General features: G+C 36.3%; 1 protein-coding gene across 1 annotated transcript in view; it reads right to left on the bottom strand.

Moving 5' to 3' along the window:
• The window catches only part of LOC138696222 (mast/stem cell growth factor receptor-related protein Kit-like), a 222,736-nt gene that overhangs the window by 46,240 nt on the left and 156,827 nt on the right, over positions 1-19,669 (bottom strand). The window contains exons 16-19 of the mRNA XM_069820880.1: positions 16,700-16,850; positions 12,187-12,411; positions 7,733-7,901; positions 2,788-2,923 (exon numbers count right to left, since the gene is read on the bottom strand). Of these exons, the coding sequence (XP_069676981.1) occupies positions 2,788-2,923; positions 7,733-7,901; positions 12,187-12,411; positions 16,700-16,850 (681 nt within the window). The remainder of the gene's footprint in view (positions 1-2,787; positions 2,924-7,732; positions 7,902-12,186; positions 12,412-16,699; positions 16,851-19,669) is intronic.

The following is a 19,669-nucleotide window of genomic DNA, read 5'->3' as shown; positions in this document are numbered from 1 at the left end:
CCGCATGACGGAGGACATTACCTGGGCTATGAGCACGAAGCGTATAGTAGCTGCAGCTTACCAGGACATCGAGCGAGCATTCGACAAGGTTTGGCATGAGGGACTCCTCGTTAAGTTACTGGGCATGGGAGTCCCAGATTGAATGATACGCCTCATTTCTAACTACCTCCGAGGCCGTACATTCAAAACCCGTGTAGGCACTAGTTTCTCCACCCCCCGTGAAATTCACGCAGGAGTCCCACAGGGTTCCATTATCGGGCCCAAACTTTTCAATATATTCATTAATGACCTCCCGTTTCGCTATATCCACGGCAGAAGTAGTCATCTGTATATCTATGCAGACGACACTGCCCTCTTGGCGATGGGCAAAACCTATAGATTAGCGTCCCGTAGATTACAGTCGATCTTAGATCACCTCCAGCCGTGGTTCCACGACTGGAGAATCAAGGTCAATGTAGAGAAATGTCAGGCCATACTCTTTTCACTAAGAGCGAGGCTCGAAGACATACCACCACCACCCACACTTTTCGGACGAGAAATGCCGTGGATGAACCAAATTAAATATTTAGGGATCATTATGGACTCTCATCTCAACTTCCGAAATCACATCCAATCCCTTCTTCGTAAGGCCAACGGGCTGATAGTTAGACACTATCCCATTCTGGCGGCCTTAACTCCTGACAACCTGAGGGTAGGACTTACCATGTATAAGGCCCTCATTCGCTCTGTCATTACCTATGCCGCACCCGCATGGGGGTTTGCGGCAGTGTCCCATCTCCGTAAACTCCAAGTTGTCCAAAACCAGGTGATTCGACTCATTACCCATCTCCCCCGAGTCGCCTCGAGAAGAAAGTTCCATGATGAACTAGAGTTGCCAACCATAGACGAGTTCATTGCTCGACTGGCTAGGAACCTGTATGCGGAAGCTCGTGCTAACCCCAACCCGCTCATATCTGGCCTCGGCCAGTATGATCCTAGGTTACGGCGTAGACACCAGACAGGTCCATTAGCTATACTATTGAGAGAGGAGGACAGGGAGGCTGGCGTTACTCCCAGGTTTTGGTAGCCACGACTCAACTCCATGAGACTCCTTGGATAGTGCAACCGCTTTAAAATGACCTTGTCTTAACTGGGCTAAACAAAATCCCTCCCTAACAATATCTACTTTTGTTGGTCAATGGAACTATCATAGAGCCAATTGGCTAGTATATATCCATCGATTCATAGTCATTCAACCTAAGAGCCAACTGGCTAGTCTCTGATATTGAGACAACTGATCCTTCCTAGATTTTTCCGTGGTTTTCCTAAGGCGCTAAGACAAATGTCGGGATGAGCCCTAAAAGAAATGGGCCACGGACCTGCACTCATATCCCCATTAATCTCCCTAATTACTTTAAATTAATTAACTAATTACATCTGTCCCCCCTCTTCGTAATTGAGCCATCATATAGCCAAATGGCTTGTCTCAAAATTGAGACGATTCAACTAGGCTCATGACAACAATGACCTCCTATATAATAGCCAAATTGGCTAGTCTCTTATACATGAGACAACTCATCTCGCCTAAGGTATTCCGTGGTTTTCCTCAGGCGTAAGACAAATGTCGGGATGAGCCCTATAAGAAATGGGCCACGGACCTATATGCCCTTCCCCATATATATTCCACCCTTATTATAAACGATGTATGCCCTAGTTCAGATAATATAAATAGTCTATTAAATATACGAGGTCACTCAATAAGTCGCAAATTGAAAGGACAGGGACCTCTCAAATTGCAGATTAGATTTCACGGCGCTTCTTCCGACGGCCTTCACATGCTTTGTCATCGAACAACAGATGACGGCGTCTTGCCATCCTAACGGCAAACACCAGCCAACTCCTCCTCGCCCCGTTCCGTGATCAATTGATCAATGTCAGCCCCCCCCCGCGTATGTGGTACCTAAGAGGTTACGTCCAATTTCGGCTTCCCCTTCAAAATTTTCTAGAGCTCCTTCAGGGGAGCAGCGTAACCCGGAATGAGACTAGTGGCCAACAGGCTTGGAGCTCACATATTTAGTTTTGTACAGCCCCCAACCCCTTGCAAGGACGCGTTTTGCGTACCTTTTAAGTTTTCCTCCCAATTCTCCTTCGATTTTTCGATTTTCGTCCAGGTCATCAGTTGCTACAGGTATCCCGAGCAGAAGACTTCGACCGAGGATACCTAACCACTGAAGATGTCTGCTGTAGAATTAGACGAAACGTCTGGTAACGTCAGCACCAGTAGACCACGGCATCTTAGCCCGGAAGCTCTGTTTCAACTAGACACCGGCCGTGAAAGCCTGCATGCTAAGATTAATTCAAATTGCATTTGGTACGTTCTGTTTCTAGACCCCTCATCTGTCATACGTTGACAGATTTGATGTACAGACCGATTATTTAGTCCTGACAGCTCGGCGACGCGAAAGAGGGGTGGGGAGAGCTTCGGAGTAGAATAAGGGCGAGCGGTCGGTAAAGGAATGCAGTACAGCTTAACTGTACTGGAAAAACAACGCTATACCGCATGCGTTACATCCGATCGCTCTGACTGCAGGCGACAGACTAACCTGAACATCCCTTGGCGTAAATTGATGGACCCAGGCGCACATTGATGGCGACTGTTAGGACTAAATAATCGTACTGTAACATACGCTCTGCGATTGTCAAGAATAACGTAGTTCAGTACTCGCCGATACGGCTGAACGCTTGGTCGCACCATAATAACGAAGCCACTTATTTGTTAAATCTCGGTAAAAAAATATTGCTATTCACCTTTCTAGATGCCAGGTAATTCATTCCACAGCTGACTTGGAAGGCCCAGCATAAAATAACCTCAGTGCTGACTGGTGGAATTGTGTCCTGGTATATACCAATCTGCTTCAGTCGCCAGTTAGGAACATTGTACAGCCTGAATCACGTGAATAAAATAAATATTATTACATACAGCAAACATAACAATGTAAAGGCATAGGCCTATATTCAGTGTGAACCGTATGTAATGCCATTAATTTCAGGGGGTTATTCTTTGAGATATTTCAAACAGAAAAGTTTAATACAATTTTGCTCCTTTTTGCTTCCTTTTAGAGATAAAAATTGTTTTATCTGAAACAATTGGGAAAGTCATTGATTTAATTGTCAACATGTTCAGTGAATTTAAGAGAGCAGTGTATAATGAATTGATAATAAATTATTGAAATAATTTTAGATTTGTCTTTTAAATGTGCAGAAATTTGGATCCGAACAATTGTAACATTTTAAAATTTCTTCTCAAAACTAAAAGTTACATTTGTTCAGATCAAGTTTCTGCACATTTAAAGGACAAAACTAAAATTCTTTCGATCATTTATTATCATTACACACTGCTCTCTTAAATTGACTGAGCATATTGGGAATTCAATAAATGGCTTTCTCAAAACACGCTATGAAATGTTTCATATAAAACAAATTTTATCTATAAAAAGAAGCAAAAAGAAGCATAGTTGTACGAAACTTTATTATTTGAAATATCTAAAAAATAATAATAATCATTTGAAATTAATGACATTACTTACGGTTCACTCTGTATAATATTTCAGAAGTATTTGGACTAAAATGTTGAAGATGTATGGACAGATTTTAATAACATCATAAAGACAGCATTCGCAGGCTTTGGACATAAAAATAAAAAATACTAAATGAAAGTATAAAACATTCTAATATAGTTTCACTTAATATAATTTCTAAACAAATTGAGCAATAAAGATGAACTAATTGTCTATGGAATGTGTGAACATTGGGATTTAGTTGTTCCGTGCTAAAATAAATACAGAGTGAGTCAGCCAGGACTAGACCGGCGTCAGAAGAAATTCGTATGCGTGGTAACTGCTGCGCTATCGCAGTGATCAGACCTCTTCCTCGCGTACGTTTCGTGTTTACTTAGGTAAACACGTTCACACGTGAGAATGCAGCTGTATACCGTACATTTAGAGTGCAGTAGTGTGTCCATTATGAAATATAGCCTTGACCAACGAGTGTTTATTTACGACAACTTTGTGAAAAACGAATCTTGGAGAACAGTTGTAACAAACTTCCGTCAGTCATTCCTTGATTTGCCATAGCCTTATAAAGCAATGATTTACAATTACATTTTCGACGCAAAGAAAAAATTTGTGAAAATTTAATTTTTGCGAGATTTTTAGGTATGAAAATATGAATAAAAATTACAAATCCCAACAGATTCTTCTAGTTCCTTAAATATATGTTAAATTCATGTGTCTGCACACATATCTATCAAAAGTTTCATGGACCCATGCAGAGAAACATAAGTTTGATGGTGTATGATTTCCAGATCTAATAGCAAAACATGCTGAATTTAGTTTAGGGGTAATTTATGCTACCTTAACCTACCGAAAATGTATGTTTTATTGTGCCCCAGGGCATTTTCTGTATTGGTCTATAAGCTGCTAGGCCGTATCAACTTCGGGGAATATTGTAAGATACTTTAAAGCATTATAGAGATGTCGGAAAGAAAGTCGTTAAGCTGTACATAACTTCTCGCCAACGTAGCAAGATAATGCAAGATATGCAGGACAATCTAATTTTTCAGCATGTGGACTTTGATAAAATAAGGACTGAGGCAGTTACTATTGTGATACGATCCAAGCAGTATATGACATATCATGTTTCTACACTACAAGTGATACATAATTAAAACAAAACAAAACGAATAATTTAAAAACAACAGTGCTGGTCTATATCGGAGCAAGCCCGAAATATGGACTAGAAACGCAGATGAAAGAGGGAAATGTAATAAATATGATGGCGAAATGAGTCCGAGTTGCAAAGCCGAAAGTTACCCAGCAATTCTGCTTCAAAAAAATCTCAACCAGGTAACTTGTCCCAACCAGGATTTGAACCCGGGCCTGCTCGTTTCGCGGTCAGACATGCTAACCGTTATTCCACAGCGGTGGACTAATGCGGGGAACTAAACCACAGCCTGTTTGCATTAGGAGTGTAAGATCCGTTGCGACATTTCGAAAAATATGTAAGGTTCTGGAGCAGGGATGCAGAACCGGAGAAGAAAGGGGTGGAAGCATGGGGAAAGAGTTTGTTCCTCGCCTACAATCCCCCGGTCTTGAATTACTTATCTGTGACATTCCATAAGCACACTGAATACATATCTCCTCTCCCCCTACCATCTCCAATGACGTGTGGGATAAAAGCTAGGGATGAGGGTTGTTTCGGCTTGTGACGTGTGCCACAATTGTAGCACAGTTTTGCATTCATGTTCTGGAGAGTTTAAAGAGTGTCCAAATAATATAGATAGGTCTAGTATATTTATTTATTTTCGAAAAAAAGGCGAAATAACTTGCCAAGAATAAATCGTTTTACGATCAAGGCGCCTCAGATGATAAGATTATGTATTAAGATACTGTAATTCGCTAGCAGCAAACGGTTAGTCGGAGCAGAATATAATCTAATAAAATTAAGGAGCTAATTTTTAAGCACTAAAAGTTAAAAATGACACCTAATATACTTGGTTAGAACCGTTTTGAAGTCTTATTCAGAACACTCTGAAATATAACAGAGGAGAGCTGGGTCACATAGAGTGGCGAATAAATATAATAAAACGCATTTGCTGTTTGTAAACTATAACGTCAGAGACCGTTCATTCGAACTCGCATTTAAAAAGGAAGCACCACTTACTAACACCTCGCACAAGTCTCAGCATAAGCTCTACCCAGTAATGTGGGATGGCATGAACTTCGTCAATTAAACAGCGAACACGGGTTGCGTCATTTGATAAAATTAGCTAACACGTTTAAACCCAGGGTATTATATATATATATATATATATATATATATATATATATATATATGTATATATATACATATATACCAGATAGAGGGTATTGCTCTAGTTGGAATATCAGTTTAGTACCATACATAAAAATCCGCTGCCAAATTATAATACAGGAACGAACGAAGCGGAGTCACTGCACGGTAATCAACATGGACTTGAAATGATAGAATAATCGAGACAGAAAGAGGAAATACATATGCAGTTATTGAAACCCACAACTTTAGCAAACTGAACTGTTCTAAAATGAGCATATTCGGTTTTCTTGCACAAATTAGTTTTGCAATGCTTACGTCAATGTATACGAAATTCTGATGAGTTCAAACATTTTCCACACAACTACTAACTTAAGTGACAACAAAGCTGATTTAGGAACTGTTTTAAGAGTAGCGATGAAGAGGAAACTAGACGGCGATTGTGAGACCAAACAAAATATCCAAGAGCAAGGTGCCGAAAATATTCAGCTTTCCAATATCAGACTGTCAAGAAAAATTAATGATTATGGCTTTCGAAAGAAAAATTTCCCAACTCTGTCCAACAGCTTACAAGAATCGTGTCAAGAAGTACTTAGCTACCAAGGGAAAATCACATTTAGACTTGAGTTCTGCTTTGTCAACCCTGGAACACAAACGTATTAATAACGTAAAGACAATACAATTTAAATAATAATATATGTTATGTAAACAGAGGATTGTATTTGAAGATTGAACTTTTTTTGGCCACTTACTTTGCCTAATTATACACATTCAATACTATGTCAGTAATTGTTTGTGTTGTTTGTGTATTTTTTTTAAAATTCATATCGTTGTCAGTATATTTGAACATGTGGGTGGAACCGAAGACTTTATGTTTATCATTAACTGGACAATAACATGTTAATCTTTGCTTCTACACGAACTGCAAGCAAGTTGCCATGCTGCTAATCTGGCTTTTTTTTTCCCAACTGCCATATCTTATGCTGCACATCTCATTTAGAGCAGAGCATACCAGTATGCCGTAAAAATGAGAAGAACAAGACTCTTCTCAAGGAATACTTGAATTAATGATTCGAAACTTCGTCATTGGCTGATATATTTTTATATTATCTTTGCTTCCAACTTCAAATACTTTCGTAAAATTTAATGTTGATCGCCCCTCCTAATACAGTAGTATGCAATATGTAGATTACATCCTAACACAGATGCACAGTTTCCTCCATCTCTCTGAGCGACAGAACTATTGCCGCTGGACCTCAGCCATTGATGTATTTAAGGAAATGCAGACACTGATAAGGCTAGAATTACTTCTGTAAATATGGGAAAAATATGTCAAGAAAAAAGCAACGGCTGATAAAATTAGCTTCATAACGAATACCAAAGCGAAAACACTGGCCTCGTGCAGTACATTAAGTTGTTGGAAATGAACTTTCGTGTCATAAAATTGTGGATTTTTAGTAGGTAGCCTATACTTTGTCCTACTGTATTATTGTTGTTCAAACATAACCACATTTTTAACTAGGTAGCCTATACTTTGTGTACTGCATTAATGCTATTGATATACAACTACATTTTAACTAAGACTTGAATAATCCTAAGCCTGTGAAAATTCGGAAGGGAAATGCGGCTGTATTTTGTAACATGTATTTGCATTTTAAATAAAATCATTGTTTTGCTAATAAATACTTTTAGAGTCATGTCGTGGACACCTCTGAGTTACCACGATACGTTTTACTGAAGTCTAATGCAAACATGTCCCCAAAACCAGCATAATAGTATTGCCTTTTTGAAGCAAGCAGGTTAAGCTTATCGTAAATTACCACAATCGTGCTAGTACGGACTGACAGTTTTCATTGGTACATATTTCGTGCGCGGCATATACAAAATAGTTGTAATTTATTACATTTTCTTTTCCTTCATAGTCTGTAATTGATGGATTTTCTCTGCTCCCAATGCAGTGTTTAATTCTCTCGTGTCTCGGTCCACTTGGTCCACGAAGTCCTCTCGATGCACCAACAAATATTCATGGAGGCTTCCATACCGACAGTACTCCACAATGATCATTAACTCCACTGAAACACAAAATAAACTGTAATACATACACACTTTGTCAATATACATTTTACGAAATAACTAATATAATACTATTTAACGTAAAGTTTTACAAGAACATTCTTCCAGAACTCTTCCATTTTGCAAATCTACAGCTTTCACATTGCAGATTCTTTCTTCGTATCTCTTTCCTCGTAAACTTTCCGAAACATGACAAATATATTTTTTTTTCAGTACCGCTGTCAGAAATAACGGCCACATTTATTGTATTTAAGCTTGTTGATATGGTATTTTGTAAATACCTGCTTTGTTTTAACTAGTTACGTTCTGTTGTTTAGTTTTAAAGACAAATTAACTACTGATACGTAATATTATTTCTCCTTGACCGATTCATATAATGGTTTATCATACCAAAGAATTGGCGTTTTAATTGCAAGGTCGGTTTTATAAATGCAGAAGATTAATTCATTATGAATCCATAATTATCACTAAGGATGAGAAATTTATGTATAATCATATTTTGTTTGAGAGTACATATATTGTTGATTTTTATTACGACGGAATTTCAGTACAAATACATTCAAAATATAAAAAAATTTAATAGAGAATATAGATGCATATTTCAGGGTTTGAAGAATATTTAACTGAAGAACGAAGAGGTAGGCAAAAAATTTGAAGCAAATTCTTAAGAGAAAGTTGGTATATTAGAATCCACACATGAAAATACTAGCAAAGATTACTGGACTCAGCTAAAAAACTTTATACAGATAACAGCAAAAGGAACAATAGGGTATAGGGAAGGTGTAAATATTAAGAAACTTTGGGTCACAGGGAAAATGTCGGAGGAAATAGAGGAGAGAAGAAAGTGAAAAAAAAATCAACACAGAAGAAAGTAGAAGAAACTATAGAAAAAAACAATGAACTAAGAAGAGAAACTGATAAGGCGAAATCTATAGAAATAGAGAATCTAGAAAGAAAAGAAAAAAATTATGTAATGTGTAATATGTGTAGACTTCAAAATAAGAACAGAAAATCCATGTGGTTGATAAAAGACAACATCAGCAAATAAATTACAGACAAACAAAGAATACTGGAAGTATATAGAAGAGCTATGTGAGATAAGGAATCGTCCAAATGACTGGAAGATGAAGCAGCCGTATCAGAAGACGAAAAAAAACTTCTATTCTAAGAAAAGAAGCTGAGCTAGCGCCAAGGGAAATGAAGAATGGGAAAGCAACAGGAGTTGGAATCTGCACTGAATTATTGAAATGCATAAGTGAAAACAACGAAATACGGTATGAGCCAAAACAAACAATATTGAAATTCTCGTACTGATACTGTGCTTGTATGTTTAATTCATTTATATTGAGACATCTTGAAAATGATCTCACCAAATTTAAGGAATATTTCAGACTTTCTCCCAAATAATTTAATTTGGTTTAAGTTTAATTGAAAATGATATTGTACAATCAGACCCACAAAATTTGTCCAGAAACAAATAAGCTCAGCTAAAAAATTAGCAGTAACTTTAAGGCAAATGCCAGTGATATAAACACTTTTTTTTTACTTTTTGCAATGTTACTTTTTTCATTAAGAAGCATTTATTTGGGAAATAATATTATAAATAAAAAAATAATGTAAGAAGGAGGTTGTTGCACTTCTGTCCTTTGCTCGGCATTCCAGTTCACTTAACATTTCCCACTCCAACTTTTGCTTCCGTAGCTTGGTGTGTCCTGATATTAGCGGTTCCTTATTTTTCAATTATAAATCATTTCACTCAATTTTATTATTAGCTCTGGTTGATGCAAGATATAGATTTGTTATTGTTTACGTTGGTTCTTTCTTTTTGGCTCATGTTGAACAGGGATTTGTGTTTTGAGATATAATCAATTAATATATCATCTTTATTACCGGGGAAATTGAAGAAAGATTTCTTTTTTACCGCCGCTATGGTATGTATGATGACGTGTAGATCACATGTTATTAAATAGTTTAATTCATGACTTCCTGTAATTTTACAATTTCTTTCGCGGCGATGATCGCTAGGTTTTTATCTCGAAGGCAAACTCCGACGATGCTCGTCAAGCGCAGCGATGATCGTTGACGATCTTCGCTGTAAAGAAACCATGCACATTCAAATCAACGCCGGGAAGGAAACCCAGCGAAGATCGACGGTGATGATCGTTCGGCGAAGATCGCCGTAGCCAAATCGTAGCTTTAGTATTTCAAGAGGTAATATTCCTCCCACAAGACCAGTGTTAATCCTCATGGACTCATATGCGTCACACGTTGGGATGGAAATAAATGAAATTTTCCCGTGAAAATAAAATTTACCTTCTGACATTCTAAAGCCACTGCAGCCAAATTCTACAATCTCTTGATGTTAGCGTTTACAAATCTCTGAAGAATGCATGGTCTGCTGAGTCAAGAATTAAATGAAAATTCAACGTGCATGTCTATCCGTTTAGATTTCTGCACGCTTTTCACGCCTGCATGCCTGACTGCTTTCCGACCAGAAAAATCATAATTAGCTCTATAAAAAGTGGAATCTATCATTTCTGTCAAACTGCAGTTGCACCTGAAGCCCTGGCATTATCTGGCGTCTACACTGAAAAATCAGAATCAACAGAGAACCCTTCAAACTCGTCAAAGATAGCTGATGTTGAGAATATTTCCCGAGTCTGAAGCAAAGCGAAATAGAAAGCGAAGAACGCTGAAGAAAACTATGGAAATGGAGACATCCAAAGCTATGAGGATGTTGCCCTTACCACAAGCAGGAAAGAAGCAGACGATACTTTTAGTGGTGTGTGTTCTGGCCTTTTTTAATAACGGTCTAGCTTTAAAAAATGGAGCAGAATGGCTTCACTGTTGTTTTTGTCTTAATTGGTAGCCTACCACGAAACATGTGCAAACGTTAAAGAATGTCCATAGTTCATGTGTAAGGAATACGAAATTTCCTTGGATGAGAGAAGTGATTAAGAACATAATCCGTATTTTATCTAGACTTGTAGTCTACATCAGAATCTGAAGAATATCATTAAATATTGTTGTTGTTTAAAGCACTGTTTAATTCTATAAATTATATTACATTGCCTATGATCACAATATTGGCAACTCTGTGGCACAATATTACTATTATGTCACAATATTACTCTATGCTGTGGACGTAAATATTTAAATTGAAAAACGTGCAATATAGGGGAGAGTTGGGTAGTATCGGACATCTGGTAATATCGGACAGTGAGTTTCTTTCATCTACAACCAGATGATAGTACCTGAATGACATGGTTACGTTTCTGTGATGTCGCATACAGTTACGTAACCACGTCATTCAGGTACTACTATCTGTGGTAGATGAAATAAACTCACTGTCCTATATTACCCGATGTCCGATACTGCCCAACTCTCCCCTAGTTGAACAATATATGAAGGGTTCAGAACCATAGCGGGCCAAGCGCCATATATTGAAAACGGAGAAAACAAAGGTTAAAATTAAGTGAATACCATAATTCAATGAAACATATAGCACGTAATATGAAGTATACACAATAAAACTAAATTATGTGTCAATCTTCATTAAACTATGGTATTCACTTAACTTTAACTCTTGCTTTCTCCGTTTTTAACAAATGGCGCTTGGTCCACTATGGCTCTGAAACCTTTAATTTCCTTGCTTATGGCAGTAACAAACAAAGGTGTTGAAGTGCCTTATGTGAACACCAGTTACTTTCGTTTGATTTAGTTTGGAAATAAATAGTGCTTTATTTTAAAATATTACAATAATACTAACTTTTACTGAACTCATGCTGTATTTCACTCAATATAGCCTATTATGATTAAAAATAGATAAATAACAGTGGCAGGCGTGGATACACTACTTATAGCACATTTCCGAAAGTTCCTGCAAACTCGGCATTAGAAAATGTGTACGGTATCACGAATGAGACTTCATAAACTCACAAGACCTTGCACTTGTTTACCGCTCGAGATTTTAAGCATGGTTCACAGGAGTACGGTCCTCATAAAAAAAACACCGATAACTCTTCAACTGTTAAACATTGAATCCCTCTTTAAAAGGATTATTTCTGCTGCAGTAATCCCAATGATCACTTTTTCAGGTTAAATACGTTAGTAAAAACACCCTTCATATTTGAGCGTGGTTTGTTTTTACATGCATTAAGAAAGTTTGGTTCCAATTGTTTTAGGTAGATTTTTACATCTGAAATAAATACAGATCTTTTTCGGCCTCTTACATATTATATCAATAGTAAGTTAAGTTGATACGTTCAAACTAATGTAGCATACTTCTTGCCAAGTTTTTCGTCCAAGCTCCAAGAAAGTTGACAATGTTGAGATGCCTTCCCAGATGACCCATAATTTTCAGTTCTGTAGCCAGTGCCTTCACAACAGTTCGGTCAGCAACTCCCTTCACCATCTTTACGGCCACTGTTGTGGTTTCATCAGGCTTAACGATCCCACTAGCTTCTGCTCTCATAACTACACCAAATGCACCAGAGCCAAGTATTCGACCTGTGACACATCAGACGAAAAATAAAGAAGAATAACAACTATTCAGTTATATTGCAGGTAATGTATTTTGCATCATTCATTATATAATTTCATGCCTGTAAAATTTTATAAAATTGAAGTAAATAAATTTAATAACAGCCACCACATGACAGTGACAAAAAAAACAAATTAATTTAATAAAAACTACGACATGACAGAGATTAAAATTGGAAAAATATAAATTAATTTAATAAAAGCCATAACATTACAAAGACAAAATTGAAAAGCAATATATTATAAAAAGGTAAAGCATGACAGTGACTGAAATTGGAATGAAATAAGTTTAATAAAGGTTTTGATATGACAGATACTAAAATTAAAAATAAATAAATTTAATAAAAGCCATGGCACAAGAGTAGCTAAAACTAAAAATAAATATAACATGACAGTGACTAAAATCTAGAATAAATAAATTTAATGAAAGTCATGACATGACAATAAAAATGAAAAAGAAAGTTATTTATTTATTTATTTATTTATTTATTTATTTATTTATTTATTTATTTATTTATTTATTTATTTATTTATTTATTTATTTATTTATTTATTTATTTATTTATTTATTTATTTAAATTCAAATATACAGAATAAAGAAATATAATTACAAAACAAACAAAGAGAAATACAAATAAAATAATACAAGCAATATAAAAAGAAGATACAGTAGTATTAACAAAATTTGAGACCGAATGAGCAGCGCTCGTGCTCGGTCGCAGTTCAGATATAATAAGTAAGTTATAAAAGTTACAACATAACAGCCACTAAAGCTGTAAAGAAATAATTGTTTTCCTACTCCAGCATTACAAAATGATCTTTATCGTTAGTGAAAATCATGCTTAATATGCCACATTATTGTACAAGAGCCGTAAAATGTTACCATGCCAACTACACTTTCATGAATTCTATTATGACGGCAAAACTTGTGCCATAAATTTAACAACGAAACGATTTCCCATGCTATAATATTTTATACATCCTTGTTGTTGAAGCAACCTCTTTCTTCATAGACCATGATATCAAACTATCCACCATATAAATCTGACGTTATTTCTTTATTAATTTTGTTTTATAACGCTGTCATACAAAAAATAACGTATGGAACACGTTTATAATGTTACATAGTTATTGAACGTCAAAATTAGGAAACACACTTCGCTCGTTTCCTAACAAGTGACTCATGCCATAACGTATAACATTATGAACTTGTTTCATAATATATTATTGATAACGCCTATCACATGACACTGACTAAATATGACCTAAAACTAAAATAAATACATTTTTAAATTTTATGACATGGCAATGACTGAAGTTGAAAAGAAACACATTAATAAGAGCTATGAAATGAATGATTGAAACTAAAAAGAAATAAATTAAATAAAAGCTATGACACGACAGTGACGAAAGTTGAATGGAAATTAATTCAATAGAAGCTATAGAATGACGGTGAATAACATTAAGGGGAGTCTGTACTGCCTATCCCAGCAATGTAAATGTCATCTAATTCAGGTGCACTTTTCTCAGGACTTACATAAGATACATATTTGAAATTTTTAGGGGTTATTCTTCAAGTTTTATTGTATGTAACAGGCTAAAATTACAGTCTTTATCTTTAATTACTCTGCTTTACATTGCTGGGATTGCAGTACGGACTCCCCTTAAACAAATATAAAAGCTATGACATGACAGTGACAAAAATGTAAAAAAAATATATATATGGGGTAGGCAGTAACGGAGACAGTTGCATGTTTTATGCGTAAATTCATCGCTGATTGAATTGCTGTTAAGGTAAACGTAGCAGTGACAATCACCATCTCTTCTTTCTACATACCCTGAAATTCCTGTATATCTTTATTGTGCCGGGACTGTGTAACATAATAAACGTGTTTCATACGTTATTTATTTGTACGACAGCAGTATAAAACAAAATTAATAAAGAAATAATATCAGATTTATAATTATGGATAGTTTGATATCATGGTCTATGAAGAAAGAGGTTGCTACGACAACAGGGATATATAAAATATTATAGCATTGGAAATCGTTTCATAATAGGTTTGTTCGCGCAGCAGTTCCAAACTGGATTGAACAGTTCCGACCATGCGCACATGGAGTTTACTGTTCGCACAGCGTAAACTTCAAACTCTGACTGTTTCTGACTAATAGTCACGCGTTCGTACAGCATGTCAAACTGTCACAAATCGAGTATTCTGGATGTTTATTTTTCCGAATGTACTTTTTCCCGAAATGCTAAAATCCGAAACCAAATTTCCGAATTCTGCTTTCCGAATGTACGAGGCGCGTCCATAAAGTAACTTTCCCACTCGTCCCACAGCTAGCAAACCATTGAAGACCTCCCTCAAAGAAGGTTGTATATCACATTCTTGACAATGTTGAGTTTCTGGTGGTATAAGGTTGTACATCAAAGAACTAACAATTTTTTCTATTTTCTGTAAAAATCATACAAATGTGATATACAACTTTCTTTGAGGGAGGTCTTCATATGTTGCGCGAAGCGACTGAGTGTACGTGATAAAGTAATGGCCTGGCTTGGCGCACGCGATAGCAGAACTTCCAGAGTGCTCTCAGTAGCTTCGTTTCATTGATTGAAGATGGACGCTCCTATTCCAGCTCCCGCCGCGTGTGAAGTGCGATCAGCGATGCACTGGGCATAGCGCCGATTGAAATTTATCAACTATGCCAGGTCTATGGGCCTAACGCCATGAGCAAGCAGATGGTGCGTTGCTGCTGCAGGGCGCCAAAATGTGCATGACGAGGAGTGCAGTTGGAGGCCAACTATCAAAGTTTTTTAATGCGTCCTGTGCATTCAAAAACTTTATCACTGATCGCACTTCACACGCGGCGGGAGCTGGAATAGGAGCGTCCATCTTCAACCAATGAAACGAAGCTACTGAGAGCCCTCGGGAAGTTCCGCTAGCGCATGCGCTATGCTAGGATATTACTCTATCACGTACACGCAGTCGCTTTGCGCAACATATGGTTTGCTAGCTGTGGGACGAGTGGGAAAGTTACTTTATGGACGCGCCTCGTAATTATTCCGAAACCAAATTTTCGAATAATTGGTTGGTTAGTTATTGGAATTTTTCTCACACGATGAGGATAATTTTTTTTAAATAAAATCGGTTTTCAATAATAAACATTTATGATTGTTACAAATAGAAATTTTTCTATGAAACGCATGTGTAACAACATCCCCGGCAAGTCTATCGTGTTGCTTCTTCCATCTAGAACAGGCAGTGTACCGGAGAATACAGGCAGAGGGCCTACAGGCCCAAACAATAGCCCCGACGATTGCACGATTAAACACGAGACTCATATGTTGCTTTCGCTGGCTTTTGTACCTCCTGCAGCTGATGTTGAGGATTATTTCCTGGAATTTTGAGATGCCGCGGGCGATGACATGGAGCCAGTTCTGGACTATTTGCAGGTGATATATATTTCCGGACGACCAGCTCGAGGGAAGAGACGTGCGATTCGAACACAATATATCGTCCATTGGAATGAATATAACGCAACAATACGTAACGATCACCGGACGAACAAAGTAAGTGAAGCTTTTCAGAATCGTTTTCAAGTGGTTGTTGGTAAACACCATCCCAATTTCTACACAGTTTTGTCAGAATTGCAGGAGGAGGAAAGAGACACCGATACCACGACCCGAGAATTTCTCATGGGCCATGCTGTAAGGGGGAAGCCAAAAAATAGTGGAGGAATCTGCAGACGAGGATTGAGGGAATCGTAACACAGTACCAAACGTACAAATACCAGGAGGGGCGCATAGAACCTTCGTACACTTGGGCATCAGGTCACGCTGTAAAGACACTTATGCAATTACATATCTGAAATGTATATTTTGTAGTCTGTAAAAATTATCATTATACTTTCTGAAATAAATCTTCTGTATTCTGTAAAAATTATCACTATATTTTCTGAAATAAATCTTTTGTATTCTGCAAAAATTGTCTTGTATTTTCGAAATCATATTTGGAACTGAAAATAATAGCATTTGAAAAAAGTGATTTCCGAAAATCGTATTCCTAAAAATGGAAATCGGAACTGAAAATAATTAGCATTCGAAAAAAAATTGACTTCGGAAAATCGTATTCGAAAAAATAGAATTCGGAATTAAATCGTGTTCGGAACTTTGGCATTCGGAAGATTGTTTTCGGAAAAATGAGTCTCTTACGTTTCAGCCCATTCACTTCGCTACTCCTTATATTTTACTTACCTAATCTAAGCTTTTCTCTCGGGAACTCCCAGCTTTGATCATAAGGCAGCAGATCAGCTTGCTCTTCAACTGTCAGTTCTGGATTGATGCTATCCAACTGACCCTCCTCGAAATTGTTGAGTCCAGCTAAATATAATTCCTTCTTAAGCATCTACAAGGAAAAAGACAGCCATTGAATGATACCATGTCATCTCACTCTTCAAGTCAATGTTACTCTCTGATGCAGAATAGAGCTTAAGGCTGGTTCACAATAAACCGGGAACGGAAACGACAACGAGAACGAGAATGGAAATAATGTTAAAATAAATGTATTTAAATGTGTGCATTCACAATGGTTAATTGTCGTTTCCGTTCCCGATTTATTGTTAACCAGCCTTTACAGTCGGTTTAGATTCGACTGGTCAGAGAACATCCGTCAAGGTCGAGCATCCGATCGATTGTTCGAATTTCAACCGGTTACCCCTAATGTTTTGCAAGCCACCAGAACACCAGACGCACTTCGTCATTCATGAAACTGACGTTTTCTAAGTACACAAACGTAGTAACAATTGAAGGAAATTTACTTTCGGTCTTACTAATAAGAATTCTTATATGGACGTTTAACTGTCTTATACATACACAATGAATAACTCATTTATAAGTCGCGTGTAAATTCTTTACTAATAATCACTACATACATTTTTTTTTATATTTTACTTAATCATTTGTATCTGTACGCTATAGGCCCTATAGTACGTTTCTGCTATTCAACTTTGTATGTCTTGTAACCCACATGTAGATTATTCTCCTATTAGTATATTAACTGTATATTATATCGCAATTGAATTAATCGTCGAGTTTACCTCCAGCAGTTTATGTCTTGTAAATTGTATATATTCCTCTCATATTGTGTAACTGATTTTGATTATATATAATTTTCTACTTTATTTTATATTCTCCTTATATTATGTAACTGATCTTGACTATTTGTTATTTTCTATTATATTTTATGTCTGTCGTCGATTTCCAAAATAACAAAGTGTTGGAAAATAGCAAAAAAAAAACATAACACACTTAAAAGAGTAAAATGTTCATGAATCCTGAATGTATGTTTTCATAGTGATCTAATTGGAAAAAAATATGAACAATTTAATTTGTTAACTTATAGTTATAGTTTTTGCGATTTTCAAACACTCTGTGATTTTGTACATGTTCCCTTTTGCAAATCGACGACAGATATAATCTCTAAGGTACCTTCTTTTGTACAGTTTTCTATTCCATTACATAATTATGTATTTCATGAATATTATTTAAACATCGTTGAGTGGAAGAGAAGGCCTTATGGCAATCGTGGTTGTAGTATGTCAACGTCCTGATCGCGATCAGGAGCTTAATCCTGTTTCCAGAACTAGATAATCGCGCTGAGGCAAGGCACAGTGGACGAAAGTAACATTTTTGGTTTCGAATTACCTTGATATTTTGAAGTTTTCTATTATTTATGAGATCGTGATACCTGCTGCTGTGGAATTTTGTTACCCCTTCCATTGTATTATATGGAAAAGGAAAGAAAACGAAGTGAATGGCTAGACACTGTCACATCCTGCATGCCTGAATAACTAACGTTTTTCGAACACTGGTATCATATTGTATGGTTTATTACCAACAGTTTTTGTACAAAACTTTTTTTTTGTGAAATAAAAATTTAAGGGGAGTGGGTAGTGATGCCTTTGTGATTATAGAAATTCAGTACAAATGTTCAGTTCAATATTTCTAGGCTTTTAGTGTTCACAGAGGAATAAAATATACATGGTTATAGAATAAATCATTCTGAAAGACAACTAATTAGTTTCTTATCCAAGTGCAATGGAAAGCCCTAACTGATAATCTGTTTTCCCGCTGTGCTAAACGTACCTCAATCTTCAGGTGCGCATTAGTTTCTACATTCTTCACTAACATACCTTCTATTTTTAAAGTTATCTAGTCGTATATTGTAAATTCTAAAGAAAAATTGAGTTAAATATTTCACTCTTAGTGAAAGAGGAAAAAATATTGAAATTTGATGAACAAGTTTTGCCATTTTTTTCAATACATATATATTTTTTTTCTTCCTCATGTTATGTGTGTTATATTCATAAACCCGTAGGTCTACTTTGTAGAACACAAACTGCAGAAATACTGCAAAAAATTAATATACTCATAGATTTAGTAGTTTGAGAGAAAAATGCACTTGAAAAATATTGACTTACGAAAAAGAGTAGGCCTACTTAAAAATGAAAGGATGTATATAAACTACATGAGCCGCCAAATTTAAGGAGGTCATTTAAAGGGCGTATCTGTAGAGGTACCCCCAGAATATATATATAGTTTTAAAGCGCAAGTTTTGTAGTTGTTTATTTTAAACACAAAATAAAAAAATCAGATTTTTGACTCCTTATCACTGCTCACTCCCCTTAAGAATTTCTAAGCGATATTCCATAATTTTTAACACTCTGTATGTATAGCCTACAAGATGGAAGGAAAATGACCCTGCAGATTTTCAGAGGAAATAGCTCATGTTGTATGTAACAAAAAAATGTAATTTCATATTGGTGGAAAGTTCATAGTTTTCTCAGAATTTTTTTTAAATTCTCTTATTCGGTAACTATTGCGAGTAGGATCGTGATTTTTGTCCATGTCAATAGAAAATCTAATAAAAAATAATTTATCTCTCTAGCATATTTCAATAGCGTGAACTATTTTCGCGTAAATTCGATTTAAAACCACTAATTTCAAGCCACTGAACGATGCGAACAGATTGCAACGTTGTAATCAGAGAGGGAGGTGGAAGGACAGGAGACAGATCTGAGTTCATGACCTCTTAGATCTAATTTACGAAAATAAATAGCAGTGTGTTAGAGGCGATGTTGCCAGACTGCTGAAACTTTCACTTAATTTTCTAATAATTGCATTTAATCACAAAACGTAAGATAGGTTTTCTATCCCTTTAAGTGT

Source organism: Periplaneta americana, chromosome 3 (genome assembly GCF_040183065.1).
Source record: "Periplaneta americana isolate PAMFEO1 chromosome 3, P.americana_PAMFEO1_priV1, whole genome shotgun sequence".
NCBI classification, from domain to species: Eukaryota; Metazoa; Arthropoda; class Insecta; order Blattodea; family Blattidae; genus Periplaneta; species Periplaneta americana.
The sequence above is the reverse complement of the archived record's forward strand: the minus strand, read 5'-3'. Positions and strand labels throughout refer to the sequence as shown.